The sequence below is a fragment of the Herpailurus yagouaroundi genome, unplaced genomic scaffold, assembly GCF_014898765.1.
Source record: "Herpailurus yagouaroundi ecotype Mexico unplaced genomic scaffold, PumYag 191, whole genome shotgun sequence".
NCBI classification, from domain to species: domain Eukaryota; kingdom Metazoa; phylum Chordata; class Mammalia; order Carnivora; family Felidae; genus Herpailurus; species Herpailurus yagouaroundi.
In genome coordinates this window covers 6,048,732-6,069,499 of record NW_024412422.1, presented here as the reverse complement: position 1 = coordinate 6,069,499, position 20,768 = coordinate 6,048,732, and the positions used below count along the sequence as shown (strand labels likewise).

Here is a 20,768-nt window from a genome sequence, read left to right as displayed (position 1 = left end):
CTCCCTCTTTCTCTGCCCCTCCCCTGCTCATGCTCTGTCTCTCTCTCTCAAAAATAAACATTAAAAAAATTTATTTTAAACACAAAAAAAGAAAATAGTCACACTCTTCCTCCACAGCAGCTAAGGTGATAAGATGTAGGAGTCGCATTTCCAGTGGCCAACCTGCTACCACCAGGAAAGACCACCTGAATGAAAGCACAGCAAGAGAGCTGAGCTCAGGGACAGAGAGAAGCATCCCTGTCTTTAAGTACCTGGATCCAGCCATGTGGAAGCGAGTGCTACCCATAAACTTCTCAATTGTATAAGGAAGGAGAATTCCTTCTTTTTGCAAAAGCAATCTGAGGTACGTGTCTGTTACTTGCGACCAAGAGTTCGGGTTCATGCAACCAGTAAATACCATCATTTTTCACATCGATCAACAGGCAAGGTGAAAGAAGCATCTGGAAATCCTTACAGCATGGGGAATATAGTCAATGTATTGTAATAGCATCGTATGCGGACAGATAGCAGCTATACTTGTGGTTGGCACGGCGTAACATAAAGAAATGACGAATCGCTGTGCTGTGTACCTGAAACTAGTGTAATGTCGTGTGTCGACTATACACAAATATAAATTTTTTTTAATCTGGAAATCCTGTTTGCTGTAATTTCGAAATATATCCAAAATCCAACCATGGCTCACCAGTTTGGTGTGAGACACCTTCATCTCTCACATACATAGTCTTCTAACTCCTCTGTCTGCTTCTACTACACAATCTATTCTCAACCATGAGCTAAATGAGTAATATTTGTTTAAGTTTATTTATTTTGAGAGAGAGAGAGAGAGAGCTCACGTGCACACAAGCAGGGGAGTGGCAGAGAAAGAAGGACAGAGAAAATCCTAAGCAGGCTCTGCACTGTCAGCACAGAGTCCAACATAGCGCTCGATCCCATGAACCGTGAGATCATGGTCTGAACCTAAATCAAGAGTCAGATGTTTAACCGACGGAGTCATCCAGGCGCCCCTAGAAGGATAACATTAAAACTCAAGTCAGATCATGTTATCCTCTGTGCAAAGACCTTCAACGCACCTCATTTCACTTAGTAAAACTCTCTATACTGGTCTTACTTCGCTGCTCTGACCTGATCTTCAATGCTCCACTCTGGTCACACAAGCTTCCTGGCTGTTCCTCCAAGTCCTCAGGACCTTTGCATGAGCTGTTGCCTTACTCTGAATGTTCTTCTGCCTGCCCTGGATATCTTCGCTTGCTCACTTCCTTTCAATCTTTGCTCAAATGTCACCTTTTCCGTGAAGCCTGCAATATTTTGTTTGGGGTTTTTTTGCTATAAGACTGACCACCTTCGATTAGTTTTTCTTATTCTTATGTTTATTTATTGTCTGTCTCCCCTGAGTAGGCACAACAGCAGGACTCTGCCTGTTTTACTCAAAGGATGTATCCCCTGCACCTAGAAAGCTGTATGGCACGCTGTGGGTACTCAGCGCTGGGATATTGTACTTGGGATGAAGCAGACCCAGGAAGAAAGAAAGGGGTCTGGAAAAGAGAAGAGCAGTGTCAGGGAGACGAGGCAAAAGCTGGAGCCCAGGGACTCTTGCTCCATCGGACCCTGGTTTCAAGATGGTATCTGGGCTCAGCGCACCCTTGGCCGGCCCGGTTCCACCTTTGCAAAAAGCCCCTCGTTCCCATCTTAGCAGACAACTAGGGGCAACTGGCTGTGAGAAAATGTGATTATACACATATGACTGAACAGTAAGGGGGAGAGTCCTCCTCTTAATCTGAGTTAATTTAAGACTGCTCTCATTAGCGTTAATCTGATCAAATAATGACCAGCATCTCAGACCTGTAGCATGCTACTAATGAATTTTTCATAACTCTGTAGAGACATTTTCTGCCCCGCTGTTAATAATAAACCACAAAGCATGGGGTTTTAAACGTATTTCCATTTCGCCACCTCTTTCCTCCCGGCTGTATGCTCCCTCCCCCTCCCCCCTGCCTGGCTGGAGGTCTTGCCCATGTACCATTATTAAGGGATGGCTTGTGTTGTTGCGGTGTTCAAGGACCTGCTTCCACCTTGGGGGACCAATAAATTCATGTTATGCTTTCAAATCGTATTTCAGAAATGGAGATCATAGATTAGACTTTTATTCAATTTGGCAAATGAGACCGCCTCATTTTTCTATAATGAGGAGGAGAGGAGGCAGGGAAAGGATGCAAAGGAACCCAGTTTAGAGAAAGGAAGCAGAGCTGTCCCATTCCCTCGCCTACAAATGGGCCTGAATTACTCTATAATCCAGCCACGCTGGACTTCCGTGGTCCTTCAAGCACCCCGTGATCTTTCTACCCCTTGGCTTTTGCACACACCATCCTTCTGCCTGGAACAGCCTGTCCTCATCTCCAGTTAATTCCATCATCCTTCAAGTCTTATCTTTACTCTCACATCCCTGGAACCTTGAGCAAATGCTGTGTGCCCGTACCTAGCACAGTACCTAGTACTCAGCACCTAGCACAGCGCCTGACACACGAAACATGTATTTGTACATTGTAAGCCCCACGTGGGCAGGATGGCTTTGTAGGTCTAACGCATGCAACGCAAAGCGGGATGATTGAAGACGAGAGTGGATGTGTGCTGGAGCTAACCGACCAGGTGCCCTTTTGGAGCAGACACTAGAAATGGCTGAAGACGTACCCCAGGGCCAAAGCCATGACTCTCCTCTTGGAGTTTCCCTTCAGACACCGTGCCCGGGGACATTGTCATGACTGCAGATGCCATGGCAACACATCTTGTTCGTGGAGAGCAGGTTTGAATATTTTCATGTTTTAAACACACAAAAGTCATTGGGAATCAAACAGCCACCATCAAGGCCACTACTGGGGATAGAGAAAAAATCAAGAGACTTGCTTTCTTGTAAAGTGACTCGAAAGATGACTTTCAAGGATGTCTTTAAGGAATGCCAGCAGAATCAGGACAAGGCAATGCCTTCCACTGTGGCTGCTTCAAAAGCGCAGCCCTCTTGGGGCACTAGGGTGGCTCAGTGGGTTAAGCGTCCAACTTTGGCTCAAGTCATGATCTCACGGTTCGTGGGTTCGAGCCCCATGTCATGCTCTGTGCTGACAGCCTGGAGCCTGCTTCAGATTCTATGTCTCCCTCTCTCTCACCCCTCCCCCACTTGTGCGTGTGCTCTCTCTCTCTCTCAAAAAATGAATAAAGATTAACAAAATTTTTTTTAAAGTACACCTCTCTTTTGTGTATAAGTATTTTGATCTGTGGCTTAGGAAAATAAGTGACTAAGGAATTATTAATGCAATAATAGTTATATGGTTATGTTTAAAACAGAGTACTTGGTATTTATTAGAAATATACATTGAGGGTGCCTGGAGGCTCAGTCAGTTCAGCGACTGACTCTTGGTTTCAGCTCAGGTCATATCTCATGGTTCATGAGTTCAAGCCCTGCATTAGGCTCTGTGCTGATGGTGCAGAGTCTGCTTGGGATTCTCTCTCTCAATCTCTCTCTGCCCCTCCTACACCCTCTCTCTCTCAAAATGAATAAATATACTTAAAAGAAAAAGAAATACACATTGAAATATTTGAGGATGCAATGCTGTGATGGTTTAGGAATTGCTTCAAAGTAATCTAGGCATGATGGGGGGAGGAGTTATTGGCTATAACTTGATATTATTGAGTTTGTGTGAGGGGTACATAAGGGTCCATTATGCTCCTCTCCCTACTTTTGTACAGGTGTGAAGCGTGTGTATGTGTGGCCCCAGTCACCTCTCTTACTCTGCCATCATTATAGACTGAAAATAAGCAAACATCATCAAAACAACAGGGAACTGGTCATCCCACCTTCTCCAGGCTAAGTGGTATAACCTTAATTTTTTTCAAACCATGAATGGGTGGGACTGGGAGAAAAACACCTGAAATAGCAATTAACAAACCATTGGTGTTCACAAATTATTTCAGTAGTGTTGATTATCCGTACCTCCCTTTTCTTCACTCAGTATTATTTAAACGTATACCCACACATGTGAATTAAAGACAGGAACGGTGAAGGTCTCGATCAGATAACAACGAGGCAATGTCTGCTTTTTATTCATAGTTTTGATTCTGGGGTTCCATAGGAAAATGGAAACACCCCAAAATATTAGGTCTAAATACTATCCATTGGCCATGTTGACATATGTAGATGTGACACAGGCTCTCCAGTTAACCATGGCCCTTAGATGTCACCTCCCAAATATCCTACCCCCGGCCTATTTTCCTTTCCTGCCCGGTCCCAGAAACTGACCGACTGTGTGATCCCTGGAAATCAGAAGTCTCCTCTATAAAACCTGCATCCCTTCATGATGTCGTTTCAGAAAAATCTCATCTCACATGAGGCTTCCTTGTCATTGACATGATTCTAACTGTATTTATTTCAAAGGAAAGTGTGCATTTTTAAAAACCAGGCCCACCTCAAGCCTCTCGGCTCATTACAAGTTGACTCACAGATGCAGTAAAGTGACTTTATATGTTTTTTATTAAGTTGAAGATTTGCTGGAAACACTTCCCTCTCGCCGTTGTCATTCCTGAAGACACAAAGCTACAGGCTACTGTCCTCAACTCTTATAAGTAGGCTATATAAACAGGTATCCTTCTAAAGGACCATTGGGCCCAAGAGGAAAAAAAAGCCTTACAAGCACACAGTAATTCTACCTTACGTATACTTGTTAGGGAAACCAATGAAAGAGCTTCACAAAGATTTCATTTCAAAAGCAGTCATTAAGGCTGTGTTTATGAGAGTAAAAACAAACAAACAAACAAACAAACAAACAAAATCCCCAAATAAGTCACCAAAGGTGGGCAGTCAACTCAATTATGCTCTATCTTTATGCTGGAATATTACGAGTCATTTGAAATGCTTTTGACAGGGAAAGACGTTCATGTCTTAAACCAACTTTAAGATGAAAAGAGGAGACTATGAAATATGTAAAGTATAGTTATTCTGAACTAAAACATAAAAACACAAGTTTGTGTGAGGTAAAGTCTATAAGACTCCATAACAAGATGTTAACAAATGTTCATCTACGGGTGGTGGGAGGAGTGAGTTCATTTTTCTTTTTAATTAAGCACATATTCTATTTTTCCTATAATGAACATGATTTGCTTTCATGTCTATAAAAGTCTTTAAAATGACATTTTTGTTTAATGACTTCTTTTTCTGAAGTCTATGTAAACAATTCATAACCTGGTATATAGAACCTAAATAGCCAACCAAGAACCTATAAAGTGTCCAGGAAAGTGTCGTACAATCACAAAAAAGTAGGAACTTCTGACTCTGGAGTTCCTTCCTGCGTTCCAGCCTGAACCTGGGAACATTTCTTTAGTTTCTGGCAGAGGCAAAACAGTTCACTCCCAAAGTGCCCCATGCCCCTGGCCAAACAAATGTTCACAGCGCCACTATTCACATTAGCTACAAGATGGAAACCACCCAAATGTCCACTGATGGGTGGATAAACCCATACAATGGGATTTTATTCAGCCACAAAAAGGGATGAAGTACCGATACACGATTCAAATGGATGAACTACGAAGATGTTATGCTAAGTGAAAAAAAGCCAGGCAGAGAAGATCACATATTGTATAATTCCATATATGTGAAATACCCAGAAAAGAAGAAAAATGTAGCGACAGAAAATAGATGAATGGTTGCCAGGGGATGGAGGGCAAGGAAACTGTGGTTGATTGCTAACAAATAGGTATGAGCACACTTCATTTTGTTGCGCTTCACAGATGTTTTATGTAGTTGTGTTTGTTTGTTTGTTTGTTTGTTTGTTACAAGTTAAAGGTGTAGCCATCCTGCATTGAGGAAGTCTATCGGCGCCATTTTTCCAACAGCATTTGCCCACTTGGTGTCTCTGTGTCACATTTTGGAAACTCTCACGATATTTCAAAGTTTTTCATGATTATTATATTTGTTATGATGATCTGTGATCAGTGATCTTTGATGTTACTAGTGTAACTGTTTTGGTGTGCCACAAAACGTACCCACATAAGATGGCAAAATAATTGGTAAATGAGTATGTTCTGACTGCCCCACTGACGGCCATTCCCCCGTCTCTCTCCCTCTCCTCAGGCCTGCCTATTCCCTGAGACACCACAATACTGAAATTAGGCCAATTAATAACCCTACAGTGGCCTCTAAGTGTTCAAGTAAAAGGAAGAGCTGCACATCTCTCACTTTAAATCAAAAGCTAGAAATGATTAAGCGTAGTCAGGAAGGCACATCAAAAGCTGAACAAGGCCAAAAGCTAGGCCTCTTGCACCAACCATCAGCCAAGGGGTGGATTCAGAGGAAGAGATCTTGAAGGAAATGACAAGTGCTACTCCAGTGAACACACGAATGATAAGGAAAGAAACGGCCTTATTGCTGATCTGGAGAAAGTTTCAGCGGTCTGGATGGCAGAACACACCTGGCACAACACTCCCTTAAGCCAAAGCTAATCCAGAGCAAGGCCCGAACTGTCTTCAGTTCCGTGAAGGCTGAGAGAGGTGAGGAAGCCGCAGAAGAAACGTGTGGCACTAGCAGAGGTTGGTTCACGGGGCTGAAGGAAAGAAGCCATCTCCATAACACAGAAGTGCAGGGTGAAGCGGCAGGTGCTCGTGTAGAAGCTGCAGCAAGCTATCCAGAAGATCTAGCTCAGGTCATTCATTCATGAAGGTGGCTACACTAAACCGCCGATGTTCAGTCCAGGTGGAAGCGCCGGTCGGGGGAAGATGCCGTGTAGGGCTTCGGTAGCCAGAGAGGAGAAGTCAATGCCTGACCTCGAAGCTTCAAGGGACAGGCTGACTCCCTTGTTAGGGGCTAGTGCAGCTGGTGTCTTTGAGTGGAAGCCACTGCTCATTTACTGTTCTGAAAATCCGAGGGTCCCTAAGAGTTATGCTAAGCCTACTCTGCCCGTGCTCTGCAGATGGAACAACAAAGCCTGGATGACAGCACATCTGTTTACAACATGGTTTGTTGAATATCTGAAGCCAGCTGTGGAGACCCACTGCTCAGAAAAAAAAGATCCCTTTCAAAACATTAGTGCTCACTGGCAGTGCACCTGGTCACCCAAGAGCTCTGATGGCGTGGAGATGTACGACGAGATGAATGCTGTTTTCATAACGTCCACTCTGCAGCCCGTGGACCAAGGAGTCATTTCCACATTCAGGTCTTATTACTGAAGAAATACATCTGGCTGGATGAGCTGCCGTAGACAGTGAGTCGTCTGACGGATCTGGGCCAAGTCAACTGGAAACCTTCACCATTCTAGAGAACACTGAGAACATTCCTGATTCACGGGAGAGGTCAAGATAGTGACGTTAACAGGAGTGTGGGAAAAGTGGATTCCAACCTTCATGGAGGAGTGGGGAGGGTTCTAGACTCGAGTGGGGGAAGCAGCTGCAGATGGGGTGGAGACAGCGGGTGAGCTGGGATTGGAAGTGGAGCCTGAAGATGGGACTGAATTGCTAGAAACTCGTGGTAAATTTGAACAGAGGAGGAGTTGCTTCTCATGGAAAGAGAGTGGCTCCTGGAGATGGAATCTGCTCCTGGTGAAGGTGCCGTGAAGACTGCTGACATGACAACGAAGCACTCAGAACGTTCTGTACACTTAAGTGAGAAAGCAGCGGTGGGGTTTGGGAGCACGGACTCCAATTCTGAAAGAGGTTCCACTGTGGCTAAAATGCTATCAAGCAGCATCACCTGCTGCAGAGAAACTGCTCATGAAAGGCAGAGTCAATCAATGGAGCCAACTTCATTGTTGTCTTATTTTAAGAAACTGCCACAGCCACCCCCAACTCAGCGACCCCCACCCTGATCAGTCAGCAGCCACCACCATCAAGGCAAGACCCTCCTCCAGCAAAGAGGCTGCCGAAAGCTCAGATGAGGATCAGCATTTTTTAGCAATAAACTCTTTATTTTAATTTTTTTAAGTTGATTTATTTTGAGAGAGAGACAGACAGTGAGAGAGAGAGGGCATTAGCTGGGGAGGAGCAGGGGGTGTGGGGGGGACAAAGGATCTAAAGCAGGCCCCACACCTTCAGCACAGAGCCCGATGTGGGGCTTGAGCTCATGAACCTCGAGATCATGACCTGAGCCGAAATCAACAGTCGGACACTCAACCGACTGAGCCACTCAGGTGCCCGGACAATAAACTATTTTTTAATTAAGGGGCATATACATTGCTCACTTAGACATAATGCTATTGCATGCTTAAACTGTAGTGTAGTGTAAACATAACTTTTATGTGCACTGGAAAACCCAAAAAATCATTTGACCCACTTTATTGCAATATTCACTTCATTGCAGTGGTCTGGAACTGAAACCCACAATATGTCTGAGGTGTACCTGTATACAGTAAGGAGTGTGTGTGTATGTGGTGATGGAAATGTTCTAGAATTAGATAGGGGTGATGGCTGTACAACAGTTAGCATATACTAAAAAACGTTCCATTGTATACCATAAAGTAGTTAACATGTTGAATTTGATGTTATATGAATTTTACATTAATTTTTATTTTTTTTAATTTTTAAAGTTTATTTATTTATGTATTTATTTTGAGAGGGAGAGAGAGAGAGAGCATGAGCTGGGGAGAGGCAGAGAGAGAGGGCGACAGAGAGAATTCCAAGCAGGCGCCATGCTGTCGGCACAGAGCCCGATGCAGGACGCGAACCCACAAACCGTGAGATCATGACCTGAGCCGAGATCAAGAGTCAAATGCTCAACCGACTGAGCCACCCAGGCACCCCTTCCCTCAATTTTTAAAAACCTAAAAAAATAAAAGCTAGGGTGGTTATATTATTATCAGAGAAAATAGTTTCCAGAGCATGAAAAAGTACTAGGAATAAATGTAACTTTACACAATGAAAAGGGGCAAGTCACTAAGAAAACAAGTGTATACACTGAACAAAACAGCTCAAAACACATGAAGCGAAAACTGATGGATCTGCAAGAAGAATTGGGACAAATCCACCATGACGGGAGGAGCCATCAACTCTCCTCTCAGTGTAATCGGTAAAACAACTTGAGAGAAAATCAACAAGGATATAGAGGATCTCAACAATACCATCAACCAACTGGATCCAATTGGTGGTTCTACAACACTAAACCCCTCAACAGCAGGACGCACATTCTTTGCAAGGGCACACGTTACATTCACCAAGACAGAAGATATTCTGGGCCATAAAATAAACCCTAAGCATTTTAAAATAACTGAAACCACATAAAATGTCCTCATGGGCCGTAAGTGAATTAAACACCAGAAGTCAAGAACAGAAAATATCCACAACCCTTGAAAACTGAACAACACGCGTCTGAAAAATATACATGCATCGGAGAGGAAGAAATGAAAACATAACGTATCAAAATTTGTGGGATGTGGTTAAAGCAGTCCTTCGAGGGAAAGTGGTGGCAATAAATACTCAGAGAAGGAGAAAGGTCTCACATCAACAGTCTAAGCATCTCAGGAAAACAGAAAAGGAAAAGCAAAATAAAGCCAAAACAGGCAGAAGGCAATAATAATGAAAACAAAAATTAATCAAATTGAATGCAGAACAACAGAGACAATAAATAAAGCCAAAACCTGGTTTTCTGAAAAGGTGACTAAAACTGATAAACCAGACTGGCAAAGAATAAAAGAGAAAAAACACACATTACTGACATCAGCAATGAAAGATCCCACAGACACTAAAAGGATAATAAGGGAATACTAGGAGCAACTCTAGGCATGTAAATTCACCAATTTAGATAAAATGTGCCAATTCCTTAAGAGCCACAAACTTCTGAAATTCACCCAAGAATAAATCTAGGGAAATTGGAAATTTTTTTTTTTAATGTTTCATGTTTATTTATTTTTGACAGAGACAGAGAGACAGAGCGCAAGTGGGGGAGGGGCAGAGAGAGAGGGAGGCAACAGAATCCGACGCAGGCTCCAGGCTCTGAGCTGTCAGCACAGAGCCCAGCATGGGGTTCAAACCCACGAACCATGAGATCATAACCTGAGCGAAAGTCAAATGCTTAACCGACTGAGCCACCCAGACGCCCCAAGAATAAATTTTTTTAATTTAATTTATAGTTCAAAAACTTCCACACCCCCCAAAATAGCAAGGATAATCTCTAGGTCCATATCGTTTCACTGCTGAATTCTACCAGCATTTAAAATATGTTAGGATGAAATAAAACCAATTGTACACAATGTCTTCCAGAAGACAGAAGTATAGGGAACGCTTCCCAATTCATTTTATGAGGCCAGTGTTACCTGATACAGAAACTAAACAAACATGGTACAAAAAAAGGAAACCACAGCAACATCCTTCATAAACATGGACACAAAAACCCTCAACAAAATATTAATGGGTTAAATCCAGCAACATATTAAAAGAGTAATATTGCTTTTAGGGTTTATCACAAAGCTCTGTTTCTCCAAGCCAGATAAAGGTAAAAATACAAAAAGGGGCATCTAAATGTGCTCTGCCTCCTAACTAATAAAGTCCCAGAATGCCCTCACTTGATTGAGGAGTTCTTTTCTATACCTATTTCCCTTACTGCTGGAGTCCAAGCCACCCAACCCCGCCCAAGCACCACGCCAGTGCCTTTGAGGATGAGCACACAGAGAAACATTCACAACTACTTCCTAGAAGCATGATTCTCTGGCTAGGAGAGGTGCACACGCAAAGGGGGAAATTCGCCATTGTCAATGACTCCAGATTCTGGAATTTTGTAATGGAACTAACAGAGGATACAGCAGAGAGGTGGTGGCTGCAGAATTTGGGCCAGAGACTTGTCAGGAGTCTGTGCACACAGCTATCTCTTGTCTCTACCTGGTGGGTTCCAGATCTTAGATGCAGACTCTTCTTGAGGCTGTTTTCTCAGCGAAAAGAAGGAGTGGCCTCATTCTCTCTGCTCCAGAGACTAGAGCCAAAGGATCTAAGTCATCAGAGAGCAGACTCAACTCAAAAGACGGAGAATAATTCTAACCACTATAACTCACCCCAATCAAAAGGCTGCCCTTGTGAAAGAATTTGAATTTTTCCCAAGAAGACATACAAATGGCCAATATGCACATGAAAAGATGCCTAACATCATTAGTCATCAGGAAACTATAAATCAAAACCACAATGAGATACCACTTCATACCCAGTAGGAAAGCTATAATTTTTTAAAAATTAATGAAAAAATAATCAGAAATAGGAGGTGTTGGCAACGATGTAGGGAAATTGGAACCCTGGTACCTTGCCAATGGAAATGTAAAATGGTGTAGCCACTGTGGAAAATAGTACGGCAGTTCCTCAAAAAATGAAACAGAGATTCACCATATGACCCAACAATTCCACTCCTAGATATAGACCCAAAAGAATTCAAAGCGGGGACTCAAACAGATACTTGTACATCAAAGTTTCGAAGCAGCATTATTCACAATAGTCAAAAGGTGAAAGCGACTCAAAAGTGTCTATCAACAGATGACTGGGTAAACAGAATATGGAGTATACATACAATGGAATATTAGTCAACCATATAAAGAAATGAAGAACTGACACCTACTACAATGTGGATGAACATTAGAAACATAATGCCAGGGGAAAGAAGCCAGACACAAAAGGTACAGGGCATACGATTCAACTCACACGAGATACCCGATAGTCAAATTCGTACAGACAGGAAAGCAGGGTTACCATGCAGCTGGGGAGAGTCATTCATTGCTCAGTGGCACAGGATTTCTATCTGCGATGATGAAAAGGTTCTGCAGATAAATAGCGATGATGGTTGCACGACACTGTAAATGTATTTTGTGCCACCAAGTTGCACACTTTAAAATGGTTACAATGGTAAATTTTATGCTATGTATATTTTACCGCCATTAAAAAATTAGTTAAGAGGCCACCGTAGGAGGTAGTGCTCACCCCAAATCACCACGCTGGACACCGGCCAAAAGGTAAGCCTAGCCAACCCCTTAAGCATCCTTCTATCTTGAGAGAATATAGAGAATATGATTTTTGAGCAATTGGATACCATCGTTCTCTTCACCTCATAAGCTTAAGAGAAGTTCAGGAGCTACAAGGCCCAACCCCGTAACTGTTATCCAGCTTGGAGGTGAGCTGAGCACACAGTTTAAAGACTAAAGCCTGCCAGGCACTGATGGGGAGTGAGTCATCTGTGGGCGAATTCAAAGATCCATACCTAGTATCAGAATGTTGTTCCCTTACGTCACCTGCAGCCCAGCAGGTGTGCCGTCATCCCAAGGAAGGATGGAAGGCTTCTACGGGTTTCTTCTCACTCCTTGCTCTCACACATTGGGAGTTCAGTTAGATCCACTGAATAAATGAAGGATACACTCAAGGGTGGCACCTCCCTGGACACCTGAGATCCCCTAACCTCCCCAAGCCAATCTATTGGTGAGGATGGGGGGATGATCATGAAACCCATCCAAGTTAACAACCTTTAAGCATTTGCCTTGTGCCAGGTGCTCCGCTCAACTCCTTAATGCAAGATCCCATGTAATCAGAACAATCCTATGCAAAGTGATCCCAATTTTATAAGCCAGGAAACTGAAGCTCAGAAAGGAGAGCTCATTTGCCCAAGGTTACTTAGCTAGTGTACCTTGAACTCAGGCTGGAATCCAAGCAATCTTACTGTGGATCCCAAGCCGTCCTAACCGCTAAGTTATACTACTTCAAGAATCCATGAAAATTTCTAGAGACTCAATTAAGTTATTATTTCTGAGCCTTCATATCACTTTCCTACTGATCCAGGGAAACTCAGGGCATGTGTCTTTGGAATGCATCCACTGCTCTAATCAATGGCTGACTAGTAACCCTGGGGGGGGGGGGGGCATATTCTCAGTCTTTATCAAGAACAAGATTTCTACTACAGCAAAACAGAGAAACCACCTCAATGGCCAAAAGCAGCACTGTCCAGCTGAAATATACAGTGACCCACCTGTGTAATTTAAAATTTTGTAGTAGCCTCAGGGGAAAAAAGAGGGATAAGATACAGTCGAAATTCATTTTAAGAAATTTTACTTAACCCAATCTCTCTGAAATAATATCATGGCAGCATGTCGTCAATATAAAAAATTATTAATGGTGAAGCTCCTGAGTGGCTCAGTCAGTGGAACATCCAACTTCAGCTCAGGTCATGCTCTTGCAGTTCACGAGTTCAAGCCCCACATCAGGCTCTCTGCTCTGGGCACGGAGCCTGCTTCAGATCCTCTCTCCCCCCCCCCCCCCCCGCCCCTCCCCTGCTCACTTTCTCTGTCTCTCTCAAAATTAATAAAGAAACTTAAAAACATTATTAATGAGATCTTCCACACTCTTTTCTTCCTACTAAGAGGTCAGAACTTGGTGTGTATTTTATACCAACATAATCACACCATTTATGCCATTTCGGTCAGAAGTCACCACATTTCAACTGGTCAAAAGCCAAGTGGCAAGTGGCTACTGTACTGGACATCTCAGGTCTGTTTCCCTCTCTTTTTCTCATTCCTCCTTGTCTCTGTGGATGCCCTACTCTGTCTCCATTGGTTCTATGTTTCTCTCCAATAGTTTTCATCTATAAAGTCACCCATGAACTCAAAGTATATGAGCAGCAGAGGGAGCCACCATGATGATTCTCGTTAACTCGATCACCAGCACTTCCCCTTGGCCCTCTGTTTGCTCTCGTCTTCCTTCCAGGTCATGCCACCTTTGGGGAGTCCACAATAGAGCAGCAAACCTCTTCCTGTATCTGGGGCTGTCTTAACCTCCACACTGGGTCACATCAGTGACCCTGGGTCACATCAGTGACTCTAAACCTCAGTAAACTCACTTGTAAAACAGGAACACCCACTGTTGCAGTCACTGCCCACCGGAGAGATGTTGCAAGGGTCACAGAAACCCTGCAGACAATGGGTCCCTGCTTTGACTTTCTCCTCCCCATCCCTCAGCTTCTCCATCCTCTGTCGCAGCTGCCCTGTGTCCCTTGTCTTCCTCAGCTTCTGGACACCTCCCCATTCCCCAGCTCCAAAGCAGCACTCTGAGGGCAAGGAGGAAGGCCAGGTCCCAAGACTTGGGGCCCAGAGGGTGGGAGCCCAGAAAATGACCGATTCTCTGGAGGGAGGAGGAAGACTCCTCAGTATTCTGCCCATTCGAGGACGAAAAATCACAAGCTCCCTAACGGGACCCGTTCCAAAAACCCAGATGGGACAGTGAACCCTTCCGAAATAACTTCTGCCACTAACTCGGAGCTGTGAGACCACCTCCTGCCATATCTTTATGAGAACAAGGCAGAAGGGGGTAAGGCTGGGCCACTTTGTATGGAAAACCAAGAATTCCTCTTATGTCCACAGGTCCCCAGCTCCTTCCCAACTAGAAACAGGAAGAATGAGATTCTAACCTGAAGCAACTGCCTCCTTAAACCCTGAGCTCTCAGTCATCAAAACATAGGCAACCAAAAAAAAGAAAGCATAAACCCATACTGAGGATGGGGGTGGGGGGAGAACAGGCCCTTTTCACACGGCTGGGGGAAGGTAATTTGGCAACACCTACCAAAAGTCCTGAAATTTGGCATAGCCTTGGATTCAGCAATTGGGCTGGAATCAAAGGACCGCTACAAACCACAAGGATATCTACTGTGGCATTATTTATAATGACAGAAAGTTGTAAATGTACACGATCTGACAATAGAATTTGTTAAATTATGGTACATCCATAGAATAGCATGCAGCCACTAATAATATTTAATAATATGAAATGCTGTTCCTGACATTTTAAGTGCATTTTGTATCTCCAGCATTCCTCAAGAGTTGTAGGATGGAATATCCAACTGCCTACTTGACAAATGGAACATGTCCAAACAGGACCTGACCATCAAGCCCAACCTATCCCACTTCTAGTCCTCATGTTTCAAATAAAGGCACCACCATTTGCTCAGTTCTTAAGCCAAACACCCAGGGATAACCCTCCCTTCTTTATTTTCCCCATATCTGATTCATGAACGCCTCGTGCACACCTGACCTTCTGAATCCAGCCGCCGGCCCCATCCCGCCAACCACCTTAATAGTCCCAAGCACAGTGACTCCTGGTTTTGGTTTCCACACCAATCTCCCAAACTGTCTCCCTGCCCCCATTCTTAATCCCTGCAGTCTATTTTCCCTGAAGCAATCAGAAGGATCTTTTAAAAATCTAAGTCAGTCACCTCCCCGTTCACACTCAGGACAAAATCCAAGTATCTTCTCAAAGCTCTCTATCACCAGGGCCCTGATTCTGTCTCCCACTGTGTCCCTCACCCCTTGCCCGTCCACCCACTCAACTCCAACCACAGTGGTCTGCTTGCTGCTCTAACGACACTCCAAGGACGTTCCCACCCAAGAAATTTGCTCTTCCCTCTGCCTGGTCCCTTCCCCAGATACGTCTTGGTTTGCTTCCTCAAGTCAGTAAAACCTCAAGGGGGCCTCTGCTGACCATCCCATGACCGTTTGGTTTTATTTTGGTTTTATTTTGGGGTTTGGGTTTTTTTTTTTCTTCCATAGCTGTTACATTATTATAGGAGATTGTTCATTGGCTTCCGATGAACCACACCTCCTAGAATCCATACCCTTAGACAGTCATTTCCACATTGATTTTGGGCTTATCCACTTAATGTGCTTTGGCATATGGGACACTGGCAAAGGTTACAGAAGCAGAGGCCTCAGAGGGGCTGTGCAAAGGGGCTTGTTCTCTTGGAACATGGCTGCTTCCACGAGGTAAGGAATCCAGCTGTCCTGTTGGAAAGCCATGTACAGAAAAACTGACATCCCCCCACCAACCACCAGCCATGTGAGCTAGGCCACCTTGGGCCATCCAGCCCAGCTGAGCCATCTGATGATCACACAACCACATGAGTGATGTGGGCAAGATCAGCAGAACCGCATCATCCACCCTAGAGGTCAGAGATCAGGAAGCTAGCCCTTGGGCCAAATCTGACCCACCACCTGTTTTCATAAGGCCCCACAACCTAAGAATAGTTTTTACATTTTTAAACGTAAAAAAAGGGGGGGTGGGGGGTAATAGTATTTCGTGACATGTGAAAATTACATCGCATTTCAATTTCAGGGGCCATAAATGAAGCTGCAGTGGAAAACTGTCCATCTGCGGCTGCTACGTGCTACAACGGCAGAGCTGAGAGGCTGTGATGGAGTCTGTATGACCCACAAAGCCTAAACTATTTACTACCTGTCCCTTTACAGAAAGAGTTTGCTGGCCCTTGCTGCAGGCTGCTGGCAGGCTAACCTTTAAACAACTTTTTATTGTGTTCACTCCAAAACCTTTGAAGACTTCTATCTCCTTCCTCAAAGGAGTGAAACTTTGTCAGCCTGGCTCCCTTGTCCTTAGTCAGATCTCAAGAGTCTGTGACCTAAATTCATTTCCTATGACATTCTATCAGGTACTCTCCATTCTAGACCAACTGGTCTCTCAGCTGCCCCACGAAGGCATGAACTGGTATGAAATACCTTTATCTGGTTAGCTGTTCTTGCTGAGCGAGCTCTCTCCACCTGCCAGCTCTCCCCATCCTTCTCTGCGCTCAGGGTCCCCAGCTCCCCAACCAAGAGAGCTACCCTAACTGCTTTGCCAAATATTTCCCTGGGTGTATTCTATGGAACATCAATCCCAAGGGATATCCTTGGAAAAAGGAAACACCGCAGACTCCACGCTCTCTCGGAGTCACCGTGCACATAGATGATATCGTTAACGGCTCTGAGAAGTCTCTGCAGTCAAGATGCCTGTTTCCCTTTGTTTAGCTCAACCTTTGCCAAATTCTCCAAGGAATTCGTTTTGTCTACAGAGTACCTGTTGACCACCAGCATGTAGTACAGGGCCCGGATTTCAGTACTCGCCGCAAGAATGAAAAATGCTAATTTCTCAGACCAAGGGACCCACAGAACACACTTCGGAAATGCTGTTCAAACTCTTCCCTTTCTACCCCTGATCTGAGCTGTTCCCTTCCATGTCATCTACTCCATACCACGTAATGTTAATCATACCACCATCATCATCATGACTATCAATTATTCAGCTCCTGCCGCTGTGTTACAAATGGCACCAGGCCCTTGAAAATGTCCTCCCTTTCGATCTTCATAACTACTGAAATAGGTAATGTTATTCTTTTATTGCCACTTTGCCAAAAATTAAACCATGGGTCAGAAAATTTAAATCACTAGCCCAAGATAAAGTAAGTAGAAAAGCTACGATTTACAACTTTACTTGTGTAACTCCAAAGGTCATGGTCTTTGTTCTCTGCTAGACTACCTCCTGATAACATGCCATGGCCCTTGTTGTTCCCTTCATGCTTTCTTCCATGCCAGCATGCATGGGGTGGCAACCAGTCAACCCAGGCAATGGACCATGACTCATCTAAACCACTTACCATGGTGTCCCCACGTCCCCACCTCCCAGCATTGAGGCAAGGACTGGCCATCTGACCAAGTTTTGGCCAAGAAGACATAATTCAACATCATCTGTGGGGTAGGTAGCGAAACAAAGACATGAACCCTTTATCCCTGCTTGCTCCTCGCCCGGTCCCCCTCCTCCCTGCCTTGAACCTGAGTGAGACAGCTAAAGCTTTAGGAGACATCTTGCAACCAAAAGGAAGAGGCCATTGAGAACTCAAAGAGACAACGGTCCCGAGCTTACTAACTTGCTGACCCAACTCAAGCAGCCATATACCTCCATACTTCTTGCGATACAAGAAAAAGAAGCCATCATTTGCTTTAAAACTGCGCTTGGATTTTCCATTTCGTGTAGCTTGAACACGTTCCTAATGGACCTACATGCTGTCTCCCATATTATTTGCTGTTTGGATTTCATCATTATTTCACACATATATTAGTATTAGCCTTGTCTCCCTAACCATGCAGTACACATCTTGAAGGCTAAGTCCATGCTGTATATGGGGTGATATGCATGCTACTAAATTTTGCTTATTATCACGGTTTTCAGGATGGTCTGTTCAATTCACTACTTACTCCAGTGTTTGTGAGCAGGGAGACCTTACCATCAAAGAGCAGAAATATGCCACCTATCTCCTATTATGTTGGTATTTTTCAAAGTGTCGATGTGAAAACATGCATCAGAAACACCTGGACTGTTTATGAAATACAGATTCCTGGGCCTCCTGTCAGTCCCACCTGAATTAGAGTCTCTGGGGTTAGAGGCTGAGAATGTGCATTTTCAATGAGCTCCCTCAGATGGTTTTAACATACAAAATGTGACAGTTTGGGGGATAAAAAAAAAACCCTCGGGTCCAAAGCCTAGATGAGGTTTGGCAGGACTTGGCTGCACCTGGGATCTTCAGCCCCTCCTCAGTGTCCCCACCCCAGCCCCAGAGATCTGAGAAGCAAGAAGCTGGGCTGACTGCTGGAGATCCTTCCCTGAGCAATCTGGAAACCAGGGATCTGTGGCATCCCAGAACCAGGAAACTAACACCCAGATGCACTCCCAATAACTCTAACCTCTGGCAACTCCATCCCCCAGTTTGCAAAGAAAACCTCTATGCAGAAAAGAAGCCATGGAGTCCAGGATACGCTGTGACCATCACCATCATCAAGGAGTTATCAGAGAATCAGGTATATTGAAAAGAGGAAAAGAAAACAGGAGAAACGCGCACAGTAATACATGAACTAGCACCTGGGACTCCTGACGCCAAGGGCCAGAAGAGAACTCAGGTGGCCCTTTTGAGTTATTTAGTTACTCACCACCCGCAGTTCTGAACAGAAACTTATCCTGGGCACTGCTCACACCAAGACATAAATTTTCCCAGATGACAGGGGCACACAGACATGCATTCTAGGGTAGCAAACAGCATATTACACACACACACACACACACACACACACACACACACACACTCCACTTTCAAACTGATGACCTTTCTGTGTGCTGACAACCAAAGTTAAAATCATGGAGGAAAAAAAAAAAGACTTAAAAGTAAATCAGACAGCGGTGCTCATCCGTGCTGGAACCCAGGCACAGGGCTCCAAGATTCAGTAGGGGCTGAAGAGTTCAGGCCTTGGAAACCCGTGGGCTGGAAACAGGGAACCTCCCCAGCACTGCACATGCCTGCTTCGCCAGAGGGAGAACCCCTTTACTTTGCTTCCAGCCCCACAGCCACCACCCTCAGCAAATGCCAGCTAATAGGAGTTCCCAAATTTAATCAAGCCGTGTGTACAGCTGGTTTGAAGGAGAAGTGAGTGGAACCCTTCGGATGTTTCCAACAAACGTGGATGCCCAGTGATTACGTGCACACCAGACATTTTCTACGGCTCTTGAAACCTTCCTCCTTTGACCAAATGGCCTTTGGAAGAAATAAATTCTGCCATCTTCTTTCTGAGTAACTTTGCATCGAACCCCACCCCCCAAACTGCTTCAAACTCCCCCTCAAGTTCTGTTGGAGACAATGTTACAACTCGCCAGCTATGACTCCTCCTCCGACCCCTCTCCTCACCGTCCTATGGAGATTCAAGAGTATTTTCCTACACCACTTGTGTGTGCTGATCCAGGCATATTTTTTTGTTATCTTTTTACACGTTTCAGGCCTGCAACAGCTCCCTGCATCAAACGATTTGATTTGGAAACGGGTAGCTCAAAGGGGATTTTTTTTTTTTTAATGCATCTTGCCTCCTGACATGTATATCACTGAAATAAAACAAAAACAAAAACAAAAACAAATTCCAAGGAGCAATCGCGGAGTTGCGAAGGAGGCCCAGAGCAGAAGAGGTCTACATTTATAGGCAGCCCCGTTCTGGGAGCAAAAACCACCTTTTGACCACCTGCAGAATGCGCAAGGTCACGTGGGTTCTCTGCAGCGCCTTAATGTCTTACCCAGCACACAAGCCCCCGTGGCATATAAACAAATCCACAAGCGGAAAAAAGAGAGAACTCACTCCTCGGAGAGGAAACAAATGATAATAACAGCCGCAGGAATAATAATACATAAAGAATAACAATTACTACTACTACTACCAACATCCAGCCAAGCGTAGATGACAGCGGCACAGTCAAGGGACATCCAGTGCAGGCTTTGCAAAGAAGATAAATCACAGAAAACCAAATCGTGCCCGCCCTGCCACCCTCCCACACCCTCCCCCCCCACCAAACAAACAGAATCAAAGGAAAGGGGGTGGTGGGGAGCAAGGAACGGGAAGGAAAGATTGCCTTTTCCCCCCATAGGCGACACCTACCTCCAGGGTCCGGATCTCTTTTTGTGTGAGGTCGTTGGAGGTGGCACATTTGGTCCTAAGCCCTTCCAGGTTGGAGATGCTCAGGTCTATCATGTTTTGGACCAACTCGCACTGCTGTAAGGCTTTTTGCAAACTCAGAGGCTGCTGCTCCTCGCTTTTCGTCATGTTTTCCTCATCCATCGCTTGCTCGGCAAGCCCCCTTCCCCTCCTCCTCCTCCCAGAGAGAAAAAAGAGGGGGGGGGAGTAGAGGTAGTCTACCCCCTACGCTCTCCAACCACTGCGACTTCTCAACAATGTCTCATGAAGAAGAAACCCAACATCTCACACAGGGCTGAGGGGGTGGGGTGGGAGGAGGGGACAAGAGCCAAAATTTATTATTTTATTTTGGGGTATCAAGCAGACTCCATTAGAATGTCTCCTCTCTCTGAGTCTCTGGTCCCTGAAAAGGAGAGATGCTGTTTCTCAGAAGCAAACCAGGTGATGTGATGCTGTCTGTACACTTAGGGAGGAGGGGGAGGAGGAGGAGGAGGAGGAGGAGGAGGAGGAGGAGGAGGAGGA

The 20,768-nt window shown here is 44.7% G+C and overlaps 1 protein-coding gene across 3 annotated transcripts in view; it reads right to left on the bottom strand.

Annotated features, from left to right (window-relative positions):
• KSR2 (kinase suppressor of ras 2) overlaps positions 1-20,752 on the bottom strand; it is a 436,616-nt gene extending 415,864 nt beyond the window's left edge. For all 3 annotated transcript variants that reach the window (XM_040443767.1, XM_040443769.1, XM_040443768.1), the window contains exon 1: positions 20,211-20,752. In XM_040443767.1, the coding sequence (XP_040299701.1) occupies positions 20,211-20,390 (180 nt within the window). In that variant the 5' untranslated portion in view covers positions 20,391-20,752. The remainder of the gene's footprint in view (positions 1-20,210) is intronic.
• Positions 20,753-20,768: the final 16 nt, after the last annotated feature.